General features: G+C 36.8%; 1 protein-coding gene across 1 annotated transcript; it reads right to left on the bottom strand.

Moving 5' to 3' along the window:
* Positions 1-1071: 1071 nt before the first annotated feature.
* On the bottom strand, positions 1072-16373 carry LOC135103614 (hexosaminidase D-like). Its single transcript, XM_064010098.1, has 12 exons — positions 16081-16373; positions 9224-9263; positions 8034-8088; positions 7663-7860; positions 7276-7440; positions 6753-6936; positions 6277-6348; positions 5717-5909; positions 5178-5342; positions 3128-3238; positions 2561-2647; positions 1072-2160 (listed from the first exon to the last, which is right to left on the bottom strand). Exons 2-12 carry the CDS (start codon positions 9247-9249, stop codon positions 1959-1961), a joined length of 1458 nt encoding a protein of 485 aa, XP_063866168.1. The 5' UTR covers positions 9250-9263; positions 16081-16373; the 3' UTR covers positions 1072-1958.
* Positions 16374-23620: the final 7247 nt, after the last annotated feature.

The following is a 23620-nucleotide window of genomic DNA, read 5'->3' as shown; positions in this document are numbered from 1 at the left end:
GTTTGAATTATCATAATTTTCTATATGGTTATCATGGTGTCCATGATAACCACAGTCGGTACCCAGAAGAGCAGCATCAGTGATGCAGAAGACGAGATACTGGTGACATTGCCAAAACTAGTGGAGGTGTGTAGCTGTATGGACACTGTGCTACAATTTGTGGAACACACCAAGAATAGAGATATCAGTGTTCATTATAGAAATCTCAGAATTCTTTGAGAAGCCATAATTAAGGAATAATTTCAAAGTGGCAAGCAATTAAAATTAGGCAGCTTTTTCAAACCAGTACAAACTTTAGGTTCACCTGATACACCAGTAGTACCAGCCAGCTTTGCAGGTCCAATGATGTACTACTGGTTGTAGGAATGTGCTGGTGGTACAGATGTATCAGTAGTACATGAACAATGTGAGGTAGAGGCTGGTGGTTCATTAGCTGACAGTGAGGGTGGATGGGCTTGTGCATCAGGTGATCAGAGTCTGTACAGGTTTGAAAAAGTTTTCAAATTTTAATTGCTTGTCACTTTGAAATTGTTCTTTGATTATGGCTTCTCAAAGAATTCTGAGATTTCCATAATGAACACTGATATCTCTATTCTTAGGATGTTCCAGAAATTGTAGCACTTCTGATAGTTTTGGTAATGTCACCAGCATCTTGTCTTCCTCATCACTGCTGCTACTCTCCTGGGTACTGACCATGGTTATCATGGGATGGCGTGGTGTGCTTGATTAAAAGTACATTACAGTACTGTATTCATTCATGTCTTTCATAATGTAATTGTTGATAATAACCACTCCTAACATACCCTAACAGTGTTGGTACCTATGGACAGTCAGCTTCATTGGACCGATGTTCCCCTTTTATTCTGTAGTACTGAGGTACAAGTGTAGTAGCTTAATAATACTGGATAAAAATAACCAGGTAGCTTCACAGTAATGTTGACAGCAGCATCTCTGTGATGGAAAGGACAGCAGTGGGTTGGAGCCTAGTGATGCACTGTGACGTCCCAATGATGTCTTAATAATCTAAATGGATGGGGCAGATGGCTAGGTCTTGTCCGCAATAAATCTATAATGGCAAGTGCCTTTATTATCCACTTTTGTAACTTGATTATGGTGACAAAAATTGGTGGTGTATGAAATAAGCTATGTCAAAGTATGATACCAATCCATCAGTTTGTTACATTGAGATTTTCGAAAAACAATGTAACAACCTCTGAAAACCACAGAAGGGTGAGATTTCATATTATGGAAACAAACATGAACTCCAGTTAAATAAACATTTTCACATTGTGTCTACTTCTGAACCCAATCCTGATGTTTCAACACTTTGTTGGAGATATGAAAAAGTTTGTTACTTAAAAACAATAAAGTACTTCCAATTAAAATTTGTTACAATTAAACTTCCTGCTAATGCTCTTACAATAAATAACACAGCCTCATAGAAAAATTGCATTTTGGGCAGATTCTTACATACTAGGAATAAACTGATGATAGATCTTTCATACCAGGAATAACTTTGATGCTCACCTTTATGATATGGAGATGTACTGGGTCCTTGGAGGCATTAAGTATGCTGTGGTCTCCCTTTGCCAAAGAAAAGAAAATGCAGAACAAAGAATCCTCCCACTTGAGAGGAAAGTACTAACAAAGTTTAAAATTTTCTTAGAGGTAACATTTAGAGGAAACATCCACATCAAACACAAGGCGGGATACATGAACTATGAAGCAATTTATGCAAAAAGTTCAAGTAAAATTACTTTTCCTTCACTTATTTGTGCTGACCTATTATCAAAAATTTAACTCTACTTAATCTTGGAGAATTCTAAAAACTGAATTCAAATTCCTGATTTTGACTTGCTCACACAATGGTGTGATTAATAAAGTAAGACACAAATGTGTCTCAGTAGGGATCATTCATTGATTTAAATTCCTCATTGGATTTTTTTCTTTTTAACTTTTCATCTCATCTGAGCTTTCTTGTAGTCTCTGACTCGTCCACCAATTAGAATTTGTTTCTTACATTCTTTTACTACATCATTTAGTTTGTCTATAAGTGGATCAACAAAGGAACCAATCCACTCCTCCACTGTGTCTTCAAAGAACACCTCCTGCATCCATGGCACAAGGTGAGTCTTCAGTTCCAGGATGTTGTCCAGGACCCTGAGGATCATGCAGATAACCAAAGATATTTTAGTAGGGTTATCAATTATTTTTTTAAATACTATAAAGTTATGATGAATGTAACTACTTCTCCATTCTTCTTGTTTCACCTTCCACCAACTCTTATTTGACATGTCAAGCTTTTTGTACACTTTCAAAATTCTTGCCACCATTGTGTTTGCACCACAACAATCTTGTATAGCTCATTTCCATTACCACTGATATGTGACTTTAGTTGTTATGCCCAAGTCTCATCCATACATCAGTGTTAGAGCTACAGAATTATACTATTCCCATAGTGGCTGTTCCTGTTACTTTGATCATATCTTCTACTGATCACACCACTTTCAGCAAAACAATATCAAATGCATTATACAATATTACATGTTTAGACACTTACTCAACTATTTGGGTTAAAATATTTTCCACCTGGAGAGGGTTTGTGAAATTTCTGGACCTTAGGTAGTCACTGAACCATCCCAACATTCTGTAAATTTAGATCACATTTATATAACTGTAATGTTTAATGCATCTAATCCCATGTCAGCTTAATATTACACATGCATTAAGCTATGAGCCAAACCCAAAATCTATTTTAAATAACTAGGGAAGTTTTTTTTGTTTCTTCACAACTGAAAGGCCAACAACATTATTTAATATTTCTCCAAATATCACGTGAATATATAAACTTAAGTTTTATCTGAATCTAATTAATTAGTGAGAGAGAGAGAGAGAGAGAGAGAGAGAGAGAGAGAGAGAGAGAGAGAGAGAGAGAGAGAGAGAGAGAGAGAGAGAGAGAGAGAGAGAATTTGCCAAGCATACTACAGGGCTACATCTAATGAATGGTGTGCATTTTGAAAGATAAGGAATTAATAATATTCTCCTTTCAGAATTTTTTTTATTATTATTTTACCCTTTAATCACTTGAGTATTAAACAAGAACACCAGAAACATAAATATTTCTTACCCCTCTGAGTTGCTTATTGCTTGGTATCTACACACAAAATTTGACCACATCTGCACTCCAACATAGACTTTGTGACCAGGAAAGGACATTTGCTGCTCTATTACTTGTGGCCTGTAGAATGAGGATATATTACTTTCATTAAGTCATGATATCACTGTGACTACCACTAACATAAACTATGTTTAGTGGGATAAGGCAGATGAAGCTTTTTGTTTGGTGAATTCTTTACATATGAGCATTTCTCAAAAAAAAAGAAAAAAAAATCTGGGAAAAAGCAAAAATGCAGGAATTATTATTAAAAATTACTTGAGGGTATTTTACTGAACTCTTCAAGGGAGAATTCATGAGTTTGTACAGAACTAATGAATTATGAATCCTCAGAGAATACTATAACTAAGGAATCTAACAAACTTAAAGTTATGCATAATATTGCAAAAGTGGAGATATGGAGTAAAACTATATACATGTATGAAACACTAAAAAAATGAAAAGCAAATACAGAAAAAACAAAGATAAATTAAAGGTAAGTAATGTGATAACATGAATCACACAAGCAATCACTAGCTAGTAAAGGTTGGTTATTAGAACTCCATAATTCAGTGACACACTTGACTAGCGATCCTCATGTCAGTGTTTCGAGGTAACCATCCCATCAGAAATAAAATAACAATAAAATGTATTTGACTTACCGTAGTGTTAATATCATGTTGTATTTCCCTTCTTCTTTATAACTTCTAGTAAATGACAAGGAATTGAGTCAATTTATCTTTTGGAAGATTTTCCTACACTTGTTGCAATGTAGCTCTCAGTATCAGCAGTGAACTAGTGTCCTTTTTTATCTGATTTTTCAGAAAAGATCACAAGTTCTTGATAGGATTAAGATCAGGACTGTTGGCAGGCTGATTCTTGATGCAATCTAACCCATAATTGTCAAACAACTCCTTTACTTGCTTGCTTGTGTGGCAGGGAGCCCCATCCTGAATGAAACAATCTGTATTGCACTTCTCATAACACTAAAATTTTAAGTTGTCATATAACAATTCCGAGTATCGTTCACTGTTCACTGACTCTCTCTTTTCAAAAAAGACCAAACTATCAATACCATGGTATGTAAATGCTCCCCAAACCATAACATAATCTGGATGTTTTACCATTTTTACAGTGTATTTTGGGTTGTACCAGTCAGATCTTTTGGCCTACACACTCTTGCAAATTGTCCCAGATACTGTGAAAACACTTTCATCACTTTATAGCATGGAACAGATTTTTCTCTATGGGCCAATGAATATATTGCTTGGTGAAACTGAGCCTGTTTGCAGTATGCTGTGGAGTGAGTAAAGGTTTCCTAGCACCAGTGTGGGAAGGGAGATAAAGCTCTTTCTGACAGTATGTGACACTGTTCTCTGAGACACTTTGCCCAGCAGATCTGGAGAGTTTTAACTCGTGTGATATACATACAGGTCCAGCATTCAAATCACACTTCAATACAGTTAAGAGTTCTTTAGGCTGACCATGTTTTGATAAGTGGGCCAGTGCTGTGTCATCTTGGCAGCCCTGCAACACCGCAGCCAACACTCAACAGTATGTTGAGACACACAAGTCTGTTTCTGAATAACATTTTTGCCAAATCAGGCCTTATGTAAGGCATAAATAGGATTGATTTTGTCCTAAGTGATTTGTGGCTTGCATGCCATTCATTGTCCAGTGATCAAAAACAAGATGCACAAAATATTGCTCAGATTCTGAGAAATTGTGCTTGCAGTGATCTTGGACAAATGTCACCACTTATGACACATGCATCACTGACTGTTAATCTTTGCAGCCTAGCTGATGGATCAGTGAGTGAAAAAGTTGCCAAATAGATAATAAAAAAAAAAAATGTTTCTGCCAGCCAGACAGATGAGATGAAATGACCTTGATTAAATGTTGCCACACTTTGCAACATCTGACACTATTTGTGGCACTACAGCACTCCATCTCACTCTCCACCATGGCCTACCTACCTGACACAGAATGACCATGCCAAACAAGACAAGATCAATGAACTCACCTGGGGAAGGGAAGGACATTAATGCGATGGCGGAAGCCCAGTTTCTGTGACACAAGGTCATGGTCTGCCTCAGTGAAGGCTGCTTGGGACACTACTCGCAGACACAAGCAGAGACTGGGCAGAGCTACAGGTAGCAACTCACACAGCACAGCATAATGGTCATATCTGAGGGGAAGAAAGTAAATGATGCACTCTGGTTCAACCGGGTGGATGTGTTTCTCCCATGATAAGTGTTCAATTGTATAAAAGTTTTTATAGACAGACAAAGACTTATTTTTGTCTGCTTCTTTCTTACTGCTCTCCTCTTAAAGTTTTTTTTTTATTGATAAATTTTGAAATATATGTTTTCAACATAACTTGTTATAAATTTAACTTACTGAAAATGCAGTTCTTAGGTAATAAATTGTGGTTTAATCACCTCCCAGTATTGGAGAGGATGGGGTAGGAGCAGATTGGTGAAGATGAATTCCCATGCTAATAAGGCTATTTTGAGCACTGGATTTCTATGATAAATTCTGAAGCATAGCATTTCTGCTTACCTTTGCCATCCAGTTAAACAAATACCTTTGAACTTCTTGGTATGCTTTTTTTCTGACAACACAGTTAACCACATCAGGTTATTATTGATGTGGTGCTGAATGGGAGGCAGAAACTGTGTACTCCCTGTGGCACCCTTGAAGGCACTGGCAACCCATATACTTGGAAATACTGCTGAATACTTCTCAAACAAATCTGAAAAAACATGAATTCACATAACACTGTAATACTGGAAACAAGATCCACCATATTCAGATGCATTACATAAAATACACAAATAAGAATTTGAAAGACAAGAAAACTAAGACTTGTATCTCTCTATATACTTAGACTTCCTGAAGTGGAATATTAATACACAAACAATTAAATGACAATTCCACTACTAGTTGATGACACATAACTAATCATTTGTAGCAAAACTGTCAAAATAAGATATATATGATGTTATACATAGATATAAAAAAGTTAATAAGTGATCAAACATCAGACACATGTCCACGAGTCCACATTTGACCAAAACATTAATCTGAAACAAATTTTAATAATAAAATGTGCAACACACCTGGAGGCAGGTCAAAAGTTTTGGCCTGATACTGCCACACCATTGGTTCCACAATATCACAAAGGCCACTGCCTGATGAGGGAAAAAACAGGTGAAGATAAAATACAGTCTCATAATTATGCAAGTAATTGTGGGTTGGTTCAGGCTGAGCAGTATCCACCTGAGTCTTGGTGACCAACTGTGCCTTAAATGAAAACAAATTCTGTACCTTGTAGTATCTGATTTTTTTTTTTTTCAGCTGCTCTCTTATGGCCACCTTTTAGATAAATTTTTAAGCAGTTTCAAAAAACAAAACAAAACAAAACAGTGATGGTAGCAACAAGACTAAACTCCCATTAGGACACTTCTCCATGCTATGAGAAGCTTAACATTATGTATCTTGTAAATATCAGTACTCTATTTTGCTTTGTATATCAATGAAATATCAATATCAAAATCTACTTACTGATTAACATGTAGGCAAAACAGATACAAACTTTTGATTTTCTCAGCAGGAATATTTCTTATCATGTCATCCCACATGATAATTGTAACATGAGGATATTCCTTCTTGAACCACCGTGCCACCTTAAATACCCACATTTGAAATAAGTCTTCTGTTGACATTCCCTTTGACTCCATCTCAACCTGACATCTTGGACACTTCCCTATATGCCACACCTGCAAACAGTTTATAGATATCATCCAACATTAAGTTCTGCAATAAGCATGGAGGATAATCCTGCCTGAAAATAAATACGTAAGTATTCCATTAGAGGGAAATCAAACTGCTTAATAAAATGTTATCAATACTATTATTGTTATCACCTGCAGGAATGTTTCCTGAACAATATAAATAAATAATTTAACTCTATGCATATATGCAAAGAAAGGTAACATCTGAGAATGAACAAATGCTCCTTCCATATACTGCTATCAATTATTGTATTTACTCTGAGCAACACAAAATGAAATCATTAATCTATGTTTCTAGCATTTTAAGCTTGTAGGATTACCTACCTCATCAGCACCAATATGAAGATATTTGTCTGTGAAATGCAGGTTCATTATCTGTGTGAGCAGCTCAGTCACTAATGGGAAGGAGTCAGGGTGGGTTGGGCACAAGGTGTTGGGGTAGCCCTCTACCTCCCGAACTGCTCGGTTCTCATCATGTTTCAGCACAAACTGTATAGTAACAATAAGAATAAGGAAGGCTGTGACCTGAAAAGAACTTAGATTGTATGATAGTAATGCTTTCAAAAGTGAAATTGTGCCATTCTTGCCAATCTAGCATTGCAAGTAGATATTAACTTGTAAGTAGATCAACTTCAAGAAAGATGGTTGAAATAAAAAAAACAGCAAATTGTAAAATTTTCAAAATTTCAAATTTTCTCATTGACCACATACCTCAAAGTGGCCAAAGGTTTGCATTAAAGGAATGACAGTGAGATTGCTTTTTGCTGCAAGCTCATGTAGTTTTAGAATATCTTCCTGTGTGTAGGCATGAGGTGCCTTCAAGTGAGCCAACTTGTCATGATATGGAAACATGTCCTCATACTCCACCAACAAGCCGGTGGCACCAAATGATGAGATGACGGGAAAGATCTGAAAAAAAAAAAAAAAAAGTGAATATGTATATAGTATAATATTTATAAGAACAGGAAAACAAACTTATATACACACACCATATGAAATTTATTATCACAGAACAAAAAACCTAGTTAAAATGAAAACAGCAAAACATTGTTATAGATGACAAAGAAAGTGTACTTCCTTACCTGCTCATAGTAACTCATTCTAGGAGGAGCTCCCTTCAGGTCAAGATGGACCAACCTAAAGTTTCAAGTCATATTTAGGATTCAGCTTTTAATGTTTCAAGATGCATTACTTCATTAACATTGATTTAATTGAAGAGCATTAAAAATCTCAAAAAATCTCAGACTTTATCTTCATTACACTTAATAATTCCAATTACTTATTTTCATACAATCACACACTAATTTTGTAATAAGTAAAAGAAAAGACAAAAAAATTTATGTAGACCTTGCAACTTAAATGAATTATGACAAAGTCATCAATAGACACATGCACTTGAAGAATTCATGGGCTTTCCATACAACTGATGGCTTTTTTCTTTTCATAGCTCGCACAAAGTCTTCATGTAAGCCCTTCAAAATCAACAAACAAACCTGCACATATTCATCCTGCAAGCAATACCACTTTACCTTTCCAACTCCAGGTTATACTTTGTTTTAAACCTAATACTGCCCCTAAATCTAATTTTCATATTGCATATCAATTAAATCTTCTTCCTCTTTGTATTTATATAATAACACATGCTCCCTCTTGCCCTATCAGCAGACCTGGTTTTAGGTACAAATTAAACAAACAACAGCTTTGGGCCCCTGTCACTAGGGACTCTCAAACACAGACATTATTGTTTTGTTATTACTCAACCATTTATCATAATTTTTCTACAACAGTTATGAAAATTATAAAACTTCAACACCAGTGTATCTTTTTGCACTCATCTGCATTGTGTAAAAGCTATTAATTCTGACTAACAATGCAACTGTAAAACTTCTACAAGATGAACTGTTCTAAAAATTAAAGTGAAGACCACATTAATGGTATCTAAAATATAACCATGCTTACGAATCCTAAGCATAGTTGTACATTTTTAGACTGCCAGTCACCAATGTCATAAGACATCTTTCATCTTTAGATATTCACAACTGAATTGCAAACAATCTAAATCTCTCTTTGCTATTTTGTTCTACTTATATTATTTTTTCTTTAGTAAATCATTAGCTTGCCAGTCCTGTCCCTACTGGTTCATTAAACATGAAAAATCTAACAGATGATTCACAGCTTTATTATAAATTAGATTTGGAACATGCTGGGACTGGGACTACCCATTCAAGTACATGAATGCATTGATACATCTGCAGAACACAACAGCTCTTACTTGTGAAAATCTTCAAGTTGATCCATTTTCAGTGAAGTTCCTGGAACACAAATGAAGCATATAAGACACTGAAAATGAGGGTAAAACTAGTTTCATAAAATTCTTCCATTTTTCCTTATCTCCTTCCCAAAGCATAACAAGTTTGGTGATGCAATGGGAAAGCAGAATTTTAGGGTGGGGTAAGAAAATACAGTACATACTACCTAACACTTAAGTATGGGGCTTCAGCACCCTTAGATGCCCGGTGACAATCACACCAACTGTTGTACCCCCAGTCTTATTCATATGACAGTGAGCAAATTTATTTATTCATAATTTTTTTTCCATTCTTTGAGACTTTTGACCTGTATATGCATAGTATTACAAAAATAATTTATCATAGATCACAGCATGGATGTATGTGTATTCCAGCCTTACACAAGGCAGGTATGTTTCAAATTCACTGATGATGCATTCCATCTCTAGATGATGTATGAAATGGATAACATTTAAGATTTTTTAAAATTTTATGTTGGAGGGGCACCAGCCAATGGCAACAAAACTGGAAAAAGAAGAAGAAAAAAAAGTGGTAGTCAAAAACTACAGGATAAGTGTCTTGAAATCTCCCTCTTGAAAGAGTTCAAGTCATAGGAAGGTGGAAATACAGTATCAGACAGGGAGTTCCAGTGTAAGGGACAAAACACCACTCCCACCTAAACGAGCCAAGGAGGAGCAGTAGAACCTGCTACTCTTCCCCCTTTCATCACCTGGGAGTGTGGGAGAAGGTCAGCTCATCCGTGCCTGTCCCAAAGCTTTGAGTCATCGGCTGTTTTAGAGTGTGTGGATGCTTCAAACAGCTAAACCTGTCTCAAGGCTTCAAAGATCAGCCTAGTTTCATTGTGTGTGTGTGTGTAGGCTTCTTGTAGCCTCTTTTTAAGGCTATTTGGGGACCCTTTATATCCAGCTCCAGCAGAACAGACTCGCTGCCAAGACTAGACACACCTGTTCTCCCTTGGCTGTCATCTCAGTTTCCACTGCACCGAAGTGCCCTCACCTTATTTTTGTTCATCCCTAGTGTGTGTGTGTGTGTGTGTGTGTGTGTGTGTGTGTGTGTGTGTGTGTGTGTGTGTGTGTGTGTGTGTGTGTGTGTGTGTGTGTGTGTGTGTGTGTGTGTGTGTGTGTGTGTGTGTGTGTGTGTGTGTGTGTGTGTGTGTGTGTGTAGGCTTCTTGTAGCCTCTTTCTGAGGTTATTTGCAGACCCTGTAAATCCACCTCCAGCAGAACATACTTGGTGCTGAGACTAGGTGCACCTGTTCTCCCTTGGTTTCCACTGCGACAAAGTGCCCTCACCTTTTCCCTGTTTGTCCCTAGTGACAGGTTGTGTGTGTGTACGTGTATTAGTGCTTTTCCCATGTCACAGCGACGGAACGGGGAAGGGTGTTGGAAAGCTTCAGTGGCAATGTCCTTGTGTAAATGTGTAGTATTTGTGTCTTTGTTATCTTGTGTGTAGTTTGGGAAGAAAGTATTGTGATTAAACTTCTACACTGCTCCCCAGTGTTTCTGTCCCATTGTCCCTTTGTGGACCATACCCTACTCAGCTCAGACGATTCTGGGATCTGGAAAAACTGTTGGATACTTCACCATCACCCCTTCTGGTTGTTTCTCCCCTTACACTGAGTTTACCAGAGAAAGGGATGAATGATTGAGAATACTGGTTAACTCATGCATTAGAGAGGTGGACAGAATAGGGGTGCAAGAAAGAAGAAAGTCTTGTGCAGCGAGGCTACAGGAGGGGAGGCATGCAGTTAGCAAGATCAGAAGAGCAGTTGGCATGAAAATGGCAATAGAAGATAGCAAGAGATGCAACACTGTGGCAATGAGAAAGAAGCTGAAGGCAGTCAGTTAGAGGAGAGGAGTTGACAAGATAAAAAACCTTTGATTCCACCCTGTCCAAAAGAGCAGTATGAGTGGCACCCCCTATGCATGTGAAACATACTCCATACATGGCCCCTGTATAGATAAATGACTTGGAATGCCTAACTTCGTAGAAGCTGTTTTAGCTAGAGATGAGATGTGAAGTTTCCAGTTTAGATTACAAGTAAAGGACAGACTGAGAATGTTCAGTGTAGAAGAGGGTGACAGTTCACTGTCAGTGAAGAGAGATAGTTGTCTGGAAGGTTGTGTCAAATTGATAGATGGAGGAATTGAGTTTTTGACGCATTGAACAATACTAAGTTTACTCTGCCCCAATCAGAAATTTAAGAGAGATCCAAAGTCAGGCATTCTGTGGCTTCCATGCATGAACTGTTTACTTCCTGAAAGGTTGGATGTCTATGAAAAGATGTGGAAAAGTGCAGGGTGGTATCATCAGTGTAGGAGTGGATAGGACAAAAAGTTTGGTTTAGAAGATCATTGATGAGAAATAGGAAGAAAGTGGGTGACAGGACAGAACTCTGAGAAACACCACTCTTAATAGATTTAGGAGAAGAACAGTGACCATCTACCACAACAGCAACAGAATGTCAGAATGGAAACTTGAGATGAAGTTACAGAGAGGGATAAAAGTCATAGGAGGTTAGCTTGGAAATTCAAACTTTGTGCTAGACTCTATCCAAAGCTTTTGATACGTTTAAGGGAACAGCAAAAGTTTCACCGGTCTCTAAAAGAGTATGACCAAAACTCAGTAAGGAAACCCAGAAGATCACCAGTAGAGTAGCCTTGATGGAACCCATACTGGCAATAAGACAGAAAGTTGTAAGGTGACATATATTTAAGAATCTTCCTGTTGAGGATAGATTAAAAAACTTTAGATAGGCAGGAAAATAAAGCAACAGGGTGGTAGTTTGAGGGATTAAAGTGGTCACCCTTTTTAAGGTACAGGCAGTAGTCATTCCAGGAAAATCAGCATAATACCTCCTCAGGTCTCCCCAATTAGCAGATGCAAAACGCCAGAGGCACTTCCACTTTTGGGGATCCTAAGGAGGAATTGGAGCGACAGGACAAGATACAGATATGAGATTGTGATTGGAGGAGCCCAAAGAAGATAGGATAACAGCATGAGCAGAAGGATTAGAGATTAGGAAAAAGTCAAGAATGTTGGGCATATCTCCAAGATGGTCAGGAATATGAGTATGGTATTGCACTAGTTGCTCTAGGTTGTGGAGGATAACAAAGTTAAAGGCTAGTTCACCAGGATGGTTTGTGAAGGGAGAGGAAAGCTTAAACTGGTGGTGAACATGGTTTCCAAGAATGGAGATCTCTGTGAAAGGGAAGAGAGTCAGAATGTGCTCCACTTTGGAAGTTAAATAGTCAAAGAATTTCTTATAGTCAGAGGAGTTAGATGAGAGATATATAGCAGAGATAAATTTAGTTTGAGAGTAACTCTGTAGTCATAGTCAGATGGTGGAAAGCTCAGAAGATTCAAGAGTATGGGCACAAGAGCAAGTTAAGTCATTGTGCACACAGATGCAACATCCAGCTTTGGACTGAAAATGAGGATAGAAAAAGTAGAAGGGAACAGAAAAGGGGCTACTGTCAGTTGCCTGACACACCTGTGTTTTAATGAGGAAAAAGAAGATGAGGTTTAGTAGAGGAGAGGTGGTGTTCTACAGATTCAAAATTAGATCTAAGGCCATAGATGTTGCAGAAGTTAATGAAGGAAAAGTTGAAGGGGATGTCAAGACACTTAGGGTTGATACCAGAAGAGCAGTCCAATCTGCAGTCATTTGTGGTGCCTTCCCCAGATGGGGACTCTGAGGCTGGTGTAGGAGTTGCCATATTAATTTTGAATTTTGAGTGAAGGGTGTGTATGGGATTAGATGCATGCAATTTTGTGTGAAGGAAGAAAGTTTTCTTTAGAGGACAAGCTGTGACTGCTCCTTTGTGTTATAAGACACAAAACATTCAGTGAAGCACAGCTGGGTTAATGATCAATTCACAGCATCCCTCAGTCCAGTAATTTCAGGCCTCACTAAGAGTAATTATTGTTTTGGCAGATGTCTACTGCCTCCTCCCATAAAGTGAGCCTGACAGTCACTTATTCTTGACAGCTAAGGATGGAATCAGAAATACTGTAACCCAAATAAAAGAGACCCATAATATTGGAGCAGTTATACCTATGTACTGTTCTAGACTCAGTCTACTGTATCAATATGAAACAATTTATATATAAATTCTAAAGAAGTAAGAATTTACATTTTTTTATTTTCTTTCCTTCTCCTTCAACAAACAAGTAGAAAGCGAGAAAGCAGAATGTTTGATAGAGATCAAATAATTTGGGAATCAAATTAATTTAAGACATGAGTATCCAACTTTAAACCATGTAGAGCATTAACCCTGAACTAGTAATACAGTACCTAATTGAAGGGTTTCAATGCCTCCTTGTGACAGTGTCTATTGGATAACTACCTACATGTGATGGCAACTGGCTGGCACATTAATTGGTGAAACAACACAATATGTGAATGTTAATACTTTAGTAAAGTAACAATCAATGTTATTTTAATAAAACCACATTATTCCACTGAAATACAAAATAAACTGAAACAATGAAACATTGTAATATAGTGATATCAGCTTAAAATTCAGTGTCTTGAGGAAATAGTAATGAACATATCACTTTGAATTTCAATATGAAAAGGCTGTTTTGCTGGTCTTGGCAAAATAAACAAATATGCCTTTAACCTAGCAGCAAGTAGGTATGGGATGTAACCCAAGGGTCTATGACTTTGCTGTCCAGGTGTGTAGTGTATGAGTGGTCTCAGTCCTACACAAAAATTGGTCAGTACGAGCTCTGAGGTCTTTCTGTAGGGGAAATGGCTTGCTGGGTGACCAGCAGACAACCATAGGTGAATAGCCATAGGTGAATAACACACAGATGTGTATGCATGTATATTTTGCCTTTGGTGTCAAAGCAAACTTCACTCCTAACTCTGTAAAAGTCCCTCTGAGGTATTTTTTATCTTTTGCCCACTGTGAGAGCCCTTCAAAGAGCAAACTTGCAACTTTGAGAGTCCTTTAAGGAGTTAGGAGCAACTTTGAAAGTAATCTTTACTTTGAGAGTAACTTTTAACTTTCAGTGTTTATTAATATGGGCCTTGTGTTGTTATCTTTAACATTAATTGCATTCCTAAAAATAATGAAAAAAAAAAATTTACAGGCAATATAGTTTGGGGGTGTATTTTACTGGGATTGGTAAAATAAGCCTCAAAGCATGTTTGTCTACTTTACCAGGACTAGCAAAATAGCCTCTTCCATTTAATTTTAAGCATAACCTCAGTCTTTACACTGAAACAATGAGGTAAATACATGCTCCTCCAATGTGTTAAGCACACTACATATTGATGGGGTAAGGCAACAACTGTTAGAATATAATAGGATAGGTTAGGTTAGATTATTAAACTAATGAGAAAACATTTTCATCTGCCAAAGTGAGACTGGTCTTTTTCAATTAATCTGGAAAAGAAGTCTGTGTATCATACAAACATGAAACTCACACATCATGTAAAAGGCTCAGTGACCTTGCCATAAATATAAAGAAATTGGGGGCATGTGTCTAGTATGGCTGTAACAGCACTTGAGTGCAGCAAAATTTGACATTTTCTAAGTCCAGCAAACTTTGCAACTGTCAAGAGTAAACATTTAAATGATTTTCTATTGTTTATAGCTAAGATTTGTGGGTAGTGGCATATTAGAATTTCATGGTATCTGTAGAGCTGGTCCCTGCAATCACATGCTGCCATTCATGAGGCCACCAATTACAACTTTTCACACTAAGTTCAGCCTTACTTTTCATTTGTTTCAGAGACATATCAGGCATTCTGATGGAGGCTCAGTCATCTGTTAATATGGTTAGCCACTGGAAGGAGGTGAAGTGAAAAATCCCAGTGTTTGGCAAGAAAAAAGTCACTATGTGGGATATTTAGCAACAGCAATGTTTAAGATATGATATGAAAATGTAAAGAAGTTCCAAATATTAATTAAGGAAGCTGCCAAACTCTATCCACCTCCATTGCCCTGAGACTTTCCACACCACATCAGTACCTCACATCAGTAGCTCACACCAGCAAGTCATAATGGTACAATTTTTGAGGTCCCTCATTAGGTTAGGTTAATGTCCTGGGGGCGGGGGGGAGTCCAGGGGACACAGCTCCCCCAGCTAGTTTAGTTTAGGTTAGCTGTTAGATTAGGTTAGGTTGGGTTATGCTAGGTTAGGTTAATGTCCTAGCAGGGCAGGGTCCAAGGGTGGGGCACAGCCCCCCCCCCCCCGGCTTTGTTAGGGAAATATTCTCCTAAAGCTGGCTATCAAAATACGTATAGCAGAATTTCCTATATTCTTTAAACATTGGGAAATTCGAAATATTATGGAAAATTTCCTTAGATTTTTTAATATCCATATTTTGTTTATTTTTCATCCACCCTCTAACAATAAACGCGATTCCCCACAAACTCCAAATCTTGTTTGAGGGGTTTGGGGGGCGGGGGTAGAATTGGGTGGGGAATGAGGAGGCGGACTTCTTACTAAGAAATACCTCTTTTCCTTATTATTTACTGTTCTTTCGACTTTTCGATTCGAGAATGGTACTGTCAGCAGAGCTGGGTTATCTTCAACGGCTGTGCTGTTGGCAACTCCTGCATAACATATCAACACGGACTAAACACATCATTTGTCTCAAGTTAAGGTACGGAATTTTAAAACGTCATGGAATCCTCCAAATCCAGGATACAGCGACAGGATTCCTGGCAATGCTCTTGTGCACTGCCAAGGTTTTGGCTCCCACTCATAGCAATCCATAGCAACATGTGCTTGTCTGCCGCATTACCACACTTGCTTCACTTGCTTCCCCAGGATCTTTAAAAGAGAGAACATGAAACACCAACCTTCGGACAGCGGTGTAACCTACGCGGGACTCTTGTTTACATCCAGGCAAAGAAAACCTGACTTGTCACTTGCCGCCGCGCTTCAGGGGGGACCACACTGCTACTTCCACCGTTTCCCTAGGTAGCGGTAAGCGCCATGTACGAGTCTCCAGTTTTTTTTGTCCGCTGCATTCTCCTCTGTGACTTCCATCTTTAGCAGTTTTACCGCAATTCCGTCCCTCCATCTCACTCTCTTCCCTTCGATCTTCACTCAACTGGTTTCTTCCAGACTCTTTTAATCAATTCCTAGTCTTTACTGCCACAACTCCTACACTCCATATTTTCAATTCCTCATTTGCTCTGAAAACATCATGATTATCCTGGTTGTCTATCTTACTTTCTTTTCCTCTTTTTCCTTATCTTCCTCCTCGCCCTATTAATCAAAACTCCTTACCTAGATTTTTTCTTTTTTTTTACCGATATAAATTTCAGCACGCAGGTAGATTCACTAATTATAATAGCTATAGGAATATATATATATATATATATATATATATATATATATATATATATATATATATATATATATATATATATATATATATATATATATATATATATATATATATATATATATATATATATATATATATATATATATATATATATATATATATATATATATATATAGATAGATAGATAGATAGATAGATAGATAGATAGATAGATAGATAGATAGATAAACGGAAATAAATAAAAAATCGGGTAAAGTCATTAGTGGGGTCACTCAGGGATCCGTTCTGGCCATTACTTTTCATAATGTATATTACTGATTTAGATCCTGGGATTAGCAATGTTATGAGTATTTGACAACGACACCGAAGTAAATTACTCCAATCGGAGCAAGACACAAACGTACTGTAGAATATGAGTGGGTAGAAAATAGAGAATGCAATTCAACATCAATAATTGTAGTACTCTCCACGAAGGGGGAAAAATGAATAGCTATACTTAAATAGATAAATAAATAAATAAATAAATAAATAAAATAAGAATAAATAAATAAATGAAGTGATAGTACAAGTACGTATATCAGACAAATGAGGATGCATTTTTGTATGGGTCTCTGTGTTTGTAAAGTCGAAAAAAATTTTGTGTCTGTATATATGGAAATACATGATGCTTCCAAATCTATCTTCGGCATCAGATGTAATGCAATGGAACAACAACAGGACCGACAGGATTGGTTGTGTTAATAGGAGCCTTAGTGATAAAAGAGCAGATGTGATTTTAAGGCCAAAGGCGCTTAGTTTTGGTTAGGCTGCACTTAGATTACGCTGTAAGGTTCTGCAGGGCTCTTTATTACAGAATATATATATATATATATATATATATATATATATATATATATATATATATATATATATATATATATATATATATATATATATATATATATATATATATATATATATATATATATATATATATATATATATATATATATATATATATATATATATATATATATATATATATATATATATATATATATATATATATATATATATATATATATATATATATATATATATATATATATATATATATATATATATATATATATATATATATATTGGCTAAACGCCCCTAGAATTTGTGGAAAGAAGGGTGCGCGGAATGATTCGGAAAAAAAAAAATACCAGTATAGGTTAAAACGTCGAGTACGTTACGATATGACAGAAGTGTCTAAATGGCTTAAAAGGTTAAAACAAAACAGAGATTCTTGTAAGACACATTAAGTATACAAGATGATGGACCAAAAAAAAAAAAAATTTTTCAAATACGGTTGTGGATGAGTGGAACAAATTTAGCGTGAGCGTAGTTGTTTAACAGGTATTAGACGGGTTTTGAGAGTAAGTTGGATGAATTTGTGGATGGGGATGGCTGACAGTGATTTTGTTGAGCTGCTGCCTTGTGTAAGCCAGATTTGCAGTCTCCTTGTTTTCTCATGTTCTTATGATCTCAACATTTTGAGATCAGTTATACGACTGTCCCACTGATCTTTCAGTATTCAATAGTTGAAATGAAGAAGTGACTAGAAGTGTAATGGTTGAGACAGTCTTCCACTATTTTATAAAGAAAATAAGAAATGAAAATAAAAAAATATAAACATTAAAAATAAAAATGAATAAAGATAAATACCCAAAAGAAATAAGTTAAAAATAAAAAAAATAAGTAAAATATATATATATATATATATATATATATATATATATATATATATATATATATATATATATATATATATATATATATATATATATATATATATATATATATATATATATAAAGACGATTTACCATTGAAAATTATCATTATTAGTATAGCATTGTGACGAATGATGCATACTGCGAGATAATCCATGGACGATCTTCATAATTACTTAATTGACAAGTACATTATGATGATTAATAGTATAAATTTACAAATAATGTACAAAGCAATTGTCGTTAACGAACATGTGTGACAATACTTTTTCCGGAGCATAACCAGTAATGAAATAATGTTGTAGTGTCCGCGAATGTCAAGTTTACTCCACACAGTGGAAGGTCGGTGAGAATAATTCACTCGCGTCCTTTGCTCGGCGCTGCATCTTTTCCTGCATTCCGGGCACTGAAATAATACACGTGGAGCGCGTGAAACACTCGCACGGATATAGTACAGTTTCTCTGCTCCCCCATGGAATATTGTTCAAGCTATTGGGATGGATCACTCTGCAAACAAGTGGACTTCAAAGGATGAAACGTTGCAACTTCAGTAAATGAAGAAGAAATTCCTGGTTTGTCCCTGTTCACATCACCTATATCTTGGAACTTATCAAATGTATATATATATATATATATATATATATATATATATATATATATATATATATATATATATATATATATATATATATATATATATATATATATATATAGGTATGTTACCTTTGCCCTGTGTGTAATAATAATAATAATAATAATAATAATAATAATAATAATAATAATAATAATAATAATAATAATAATAATATTTGGTTTATTAATCTTGCAGTCTTACAAATGAAAATCCACATGTTACATACCTTTACTAACATACAAACTACATCTTAAATATACATTTAACCCTAAGGAAGTATCTTAAAATTTTATATTGTGGCTGCCAGATGGCGCCGGTCAACCTAGTAGACTAGGCCCGGGATGGTCAGGCCATCCCGTTTGCATTTTCTCTCAGACTTTGTTTCTCTTTCCTAGCAGCGGGTCACAACTCCCGACTTACACTGGATACCTAATCACTGCTAGGTGAACAGGAGCTATATTGTAAAAAAGTCCACCCAACGACTTCTGACCTGACCCGTGTGTGTGTGTGTGTGTGTGTGTACCTGTAACCAGTACACTGTTAAAATCAAAGTCTACCTTATGTAAATCTGACTGACAGTACGGTGCAACAAATTAATCAGATCAAATCAAGAGTATCCAATGTTTGCACTTAAGATCATTAAATGGGTACGGACTACATGCGAATGAAGAAGATTCGAGACAAGTGTTTCGAGATAATGAACCTTTCCACTCCCGCCCCCCCCTCCCCCACACTCCTGCTCGTCGCCATTACGTACACACACACACACACACACACGTCATAGTCGACACGCACCTGGAAATCCTATATCGTCTTGCTAATGATTTTTTTTCCTTTTTTCTCTTTTATTATGAGTTACTGCTTGAAGATGTGACTGGTGCAGAGAGGAGTGTTGCGGCGGTGAGGGCGATGAGACGGACACACCACCTCTTTTCACGCCACCAGTACCACAAGCACCAACAAGTACTTCAATAATGTAGACGATCCCATTACGTGAATTGCTAAGGTAAATCTATGCTAGTGAAGGCTTTGTCCTGCTACCGTATTAGCGATTGCTGAGGACTCGATAATCCTGTAGTGATGATGCCATTAAGAAGACCATATATTTGTGTTCTTCACGGCAGACTCTCTCTTTTTGCGTGACTCTTCGTTGTGAAGACTCACCGATCGTTATTGAACAGTAGTGTGAACGGTGGAAGAGAGAGTGAGGGTGGGTTTAAAGTGAGGTCCGGTTATATGCTGATGAAGACTGATAAGAAAGACAAGAGAAACAAGAGTGAAAGGAATTATTATTGAACAGTGCTGGTTAAGGTTCAATTATTTATTAATTAAAACTGATAAGGAAGAAAGTTAAGAGAACTGAATGTGAAGGGGTTGGATCAGAATGAGGAATTGTCACCTCATCTTCACCACCACCACCATCACCACCATTACATCACTTTCATCTAGAACTTCATGGAACTTTGTGGTGTTTCGCAGTTACTTCACTGGCTGTGCTTGCCTCTCTACTTCTATCGTTGTCATAAGATCATTTACTCTGAGCTTTACTAAAATGACGCATTCAGTTTAAATATAGAAGCATTATATTGCTTTGCTATAATGCTTTAAGGCAGTGGTTCCCAAACTTTGATTTTTTTTTTCCCGACTTTAAAATGTTATCCTGGCCAGGCCTCGCGATCCTAGATACACGGGTAAATATTCACTTTCTTGCCCGTCACAAAATAGAAGACGAAAATATTTTATTTTGGTAGATTTCGGTTTGTTTGATCAATCCGCTGTTTCCGTCGCAAATTAGCCGCTTTTTTTTTTTTTTTTCATGTATTCAGTCTTCCCCACTCAGAAGCCTCGCATTCCCACAGGGTCGCAAATTTGTTGGGGAGAAATGGGGATATTTGAGAATATATGGATAAAAAGAAAGAAAAAAAAAAATAATATCGGAATTATTCCAAATGCATAAAAACTTATAGGAACATTGTTTACATTCGCAGGTGTGTTATGATGAAATGGTAATTTGCAAAGACGATTTGTCATTGGAAAGAAAATTATCATTATTAGTGTATATATATATATATATATATATATATATATATATATATATATATATATATATATATATATATATATATATATATATATATATATATATATATATATATATATATATATATATATATATATATATATATATATATATATATATATATATATATATAAACACACACGCACGTACACACGAAAACACAGCAGATAAAACAAATCAAATAAGAATTAATTCACAAATTAGGAACCACGTCAGACACAGGGTATTATGGGAATTCCCCGAAACAAGCGAAGCGCACAAGAATCTCTTCTAGGGTGTCGTGCTTGAGAAGATGACGGCAAACTGGATCCAGCGGCTGTCCTAGTGGTAAAAGATCACGAAAAGTTGGATAGTCCAGGCAGTAGTGCTCAATGGTGTTAAAGAGCGGCGCGTGGCACAAGCGACACTCAGTGAAGGGAGACTCCTTCTACTCTGAAGATCTACCACGGAGGACGGTAGCCCACTGGATACGCTTAATTTTGCAAGGTATAATAAGATAAAAAAAAACAAAAAAAACTGTGTGAAATAAGATAACCTAATTTGACTACATCTTCATTAAAACTATATGAGATATCTATATTAATAAAATAAATAAGGCAAAATAACTTGACTTGGTTGTTCCCTGACTTAGTGAATCATCTGGCCAACTCTTGCCACCACCGCCTCGTTACCTTGCCATTTTTAAAACCAATTCACTCGTTAATTTTCACCAAAGTAAAGGAATGAAAGAGGTTTGGTGCTGCTAGACAAATGCATGATTCTGTGTAGACGTATATACATTAAGAGGCTGATGATATATTACACAGCTTTTATGAAATGTGCTTAAACATGTAGGATTTTTGTTTTTGTTTTATTTTTCATTTTTAAGTACGAGCATCTGAGCGTACACGTGGAGCAAGGACGAGTTTCGAATCAGCACGGTGTTGCTGTCAGTGTGTAAAGCAAATATAGAATGAAATTTGAGGCAGGCAATGAAGATGTCATAGAGTAAAATCTTTGTGGACGAAACTAAACCTGTGTCGGGACAGTGCTTCGTTCAAACAAGCTTTTCTCAGTGGTTCCCCCCCCCCCCCTCTCTCTCTCTCTCTCTCTCTCTCTCTCTCAACTTACTAAGTATCAAGGGGCGAACTTGACTGGTCGTTACATGATCGATGGTAGTATGAACTCTATTTTTTTTTATGTAGGATAACACCGGCCAAGGCAACAAAAATCCAATAAAAAGAATAAAAAGAAGCCCACTGAGATGCCAGTCCCCGAATAGGATCCGAAGCAGTAGTCAAATATTGAAGGATAAGTGTCTTGAAAGCTTTCTTGAAGGAGTTCAGGTCATAGGAAGGTGAAAATACAGAAACAGGCAGGGAATTCCAGAGTTTACCAGAGAAAGGGATGAATGCTTGAGAATACTGGTTAACTTTTGCATTAGAGAGGTGGACAGAATAGGGGTGAGAGAAAGAGGAAAGTCTTGTGCAGCGAGACAGCGGGAGGAGGGGAGGCATGCAGTTAGCAAGATTAAAAGAACAGCATGAAAATATCGGTAGAAGATAGCAAGAGATGCAACATTGCGGCGATGAGAAATAGGCTGCAGACAGTCAGTAAGAGGAGAGGAGTTGATTAGACAAAAAGTTTTTGATTCCACCCTGTCTAAAAGAGCGGTATGAGTGTAACGCCCCCCAGACATGTGAAACATACTCCATATTTGGACGGATAGGGTCCTTGTACGGAGTTAGAAGTTGGGGATGAGAAAAACTGGCGGAGACGTCTCAGAACATCTAACTTCATAGAAGCTGTTTTAGCTAGAGATGAGATGTGAAATTTCCAGTTTAGATTATAAGAAAAGGACAGACTGAGGATGTTCAGTGTAGATGGGGACAGTTGAGTGTCATTGAAGAAGAGGGGATAGTTGTCTAGAAGGTTGTGTCGAGTTGATAGGTGGAGGAATTGAGTTTTTGAGTCATTGAACAATACCAAGTTTGCTCTCATTCCCTGTGAAGGATGCACACACACACACACACACACACACACACACACACACACACACACACACACTTGAGCACGAAAAATGCCCATAATGAACTTGCGATGTTAACAACAGAAAGAAGAAATCGAGTAAATGCGTAGACAAACTCCTCTTTATTCCAACGACAGTGAAAAATGGTAGTGAAGTTGACGTGGTTAACATTTCTTTTATAACGGCATAAACACAGGTTGACGCGCGGAAGGAATCCAGCGTGGAAGATGAAACGTCACCACTTCTTGGCTGACACACTATTAATAAATATTTCCCAAGTTTTGCATGCTTTCTTTAGAGTAAACAATGTCAGGGCGTGTTTGTGGTGCAGTCAATAGTCCGTTCCGCAAGTGTTTATGTGTGTGTGTGTGTGTGTGTGTGTGTGTGTGTGTGTGTGTGTGTGTGTGTGTGTGGCTCTTTCGATCAGGATGTTGTATAGATATCCTGGATTCGGATGCGGCGGGGTAAGCATCGCATGAATGTCATTAGTGGGCGATATCCGAATCCTTCTTGTCAATTAAAAGTGAGTGTAGATGGAAAAGTTGAAAAGGAATAAGGATTACAGCAC

The sequence above is a fragment of the Scylla paramamosain genome, chromosome 9 (genome assembly GCF_035594125.1).
Source record: "Scylla paramamosain isolate STU-SP2022 chromosome 9, ASM3559412v1, whole genome shotgun sequence".
Classification (NCBI taxonomy): domain Eukaryota; kingdom Metazoa; phylum Arthropoda; class Malacostraca; order Decapoda; family Portunidae; genus Scylla; species Scylla paramamosain.
Note: the sequence above shows the minus strand (reverse complement) of the source record. Positions and strands in the feature narration are given on the sequence as shown.

What these genes read in the sequence shown, in the direction of transcription:
- LOC135103614 (XM_064010098.1), bottom strand. Translation starts at nt 9,249, where the DNA reads ATGGATCAACTTGAAGATTTTCACAA. An exon ending in CAACTTGAAGATTTTCACAA is followed by an intron (nt 8,089 to 9,223) that starts GTAAGAGCTGTT and finishes TTGAAACTTTAG; the next exon opens with GTTGGTCCATCTTGACCTGA. An exon ending in AAACCTTTGGCCACTTTGAG is followed by an intron (nt 7,441 to 7,662) that starts GTATGTGGTCAA and finishes GTTACTATACAG; the next exon opens with TTTGTGCTGAAACATGATGA.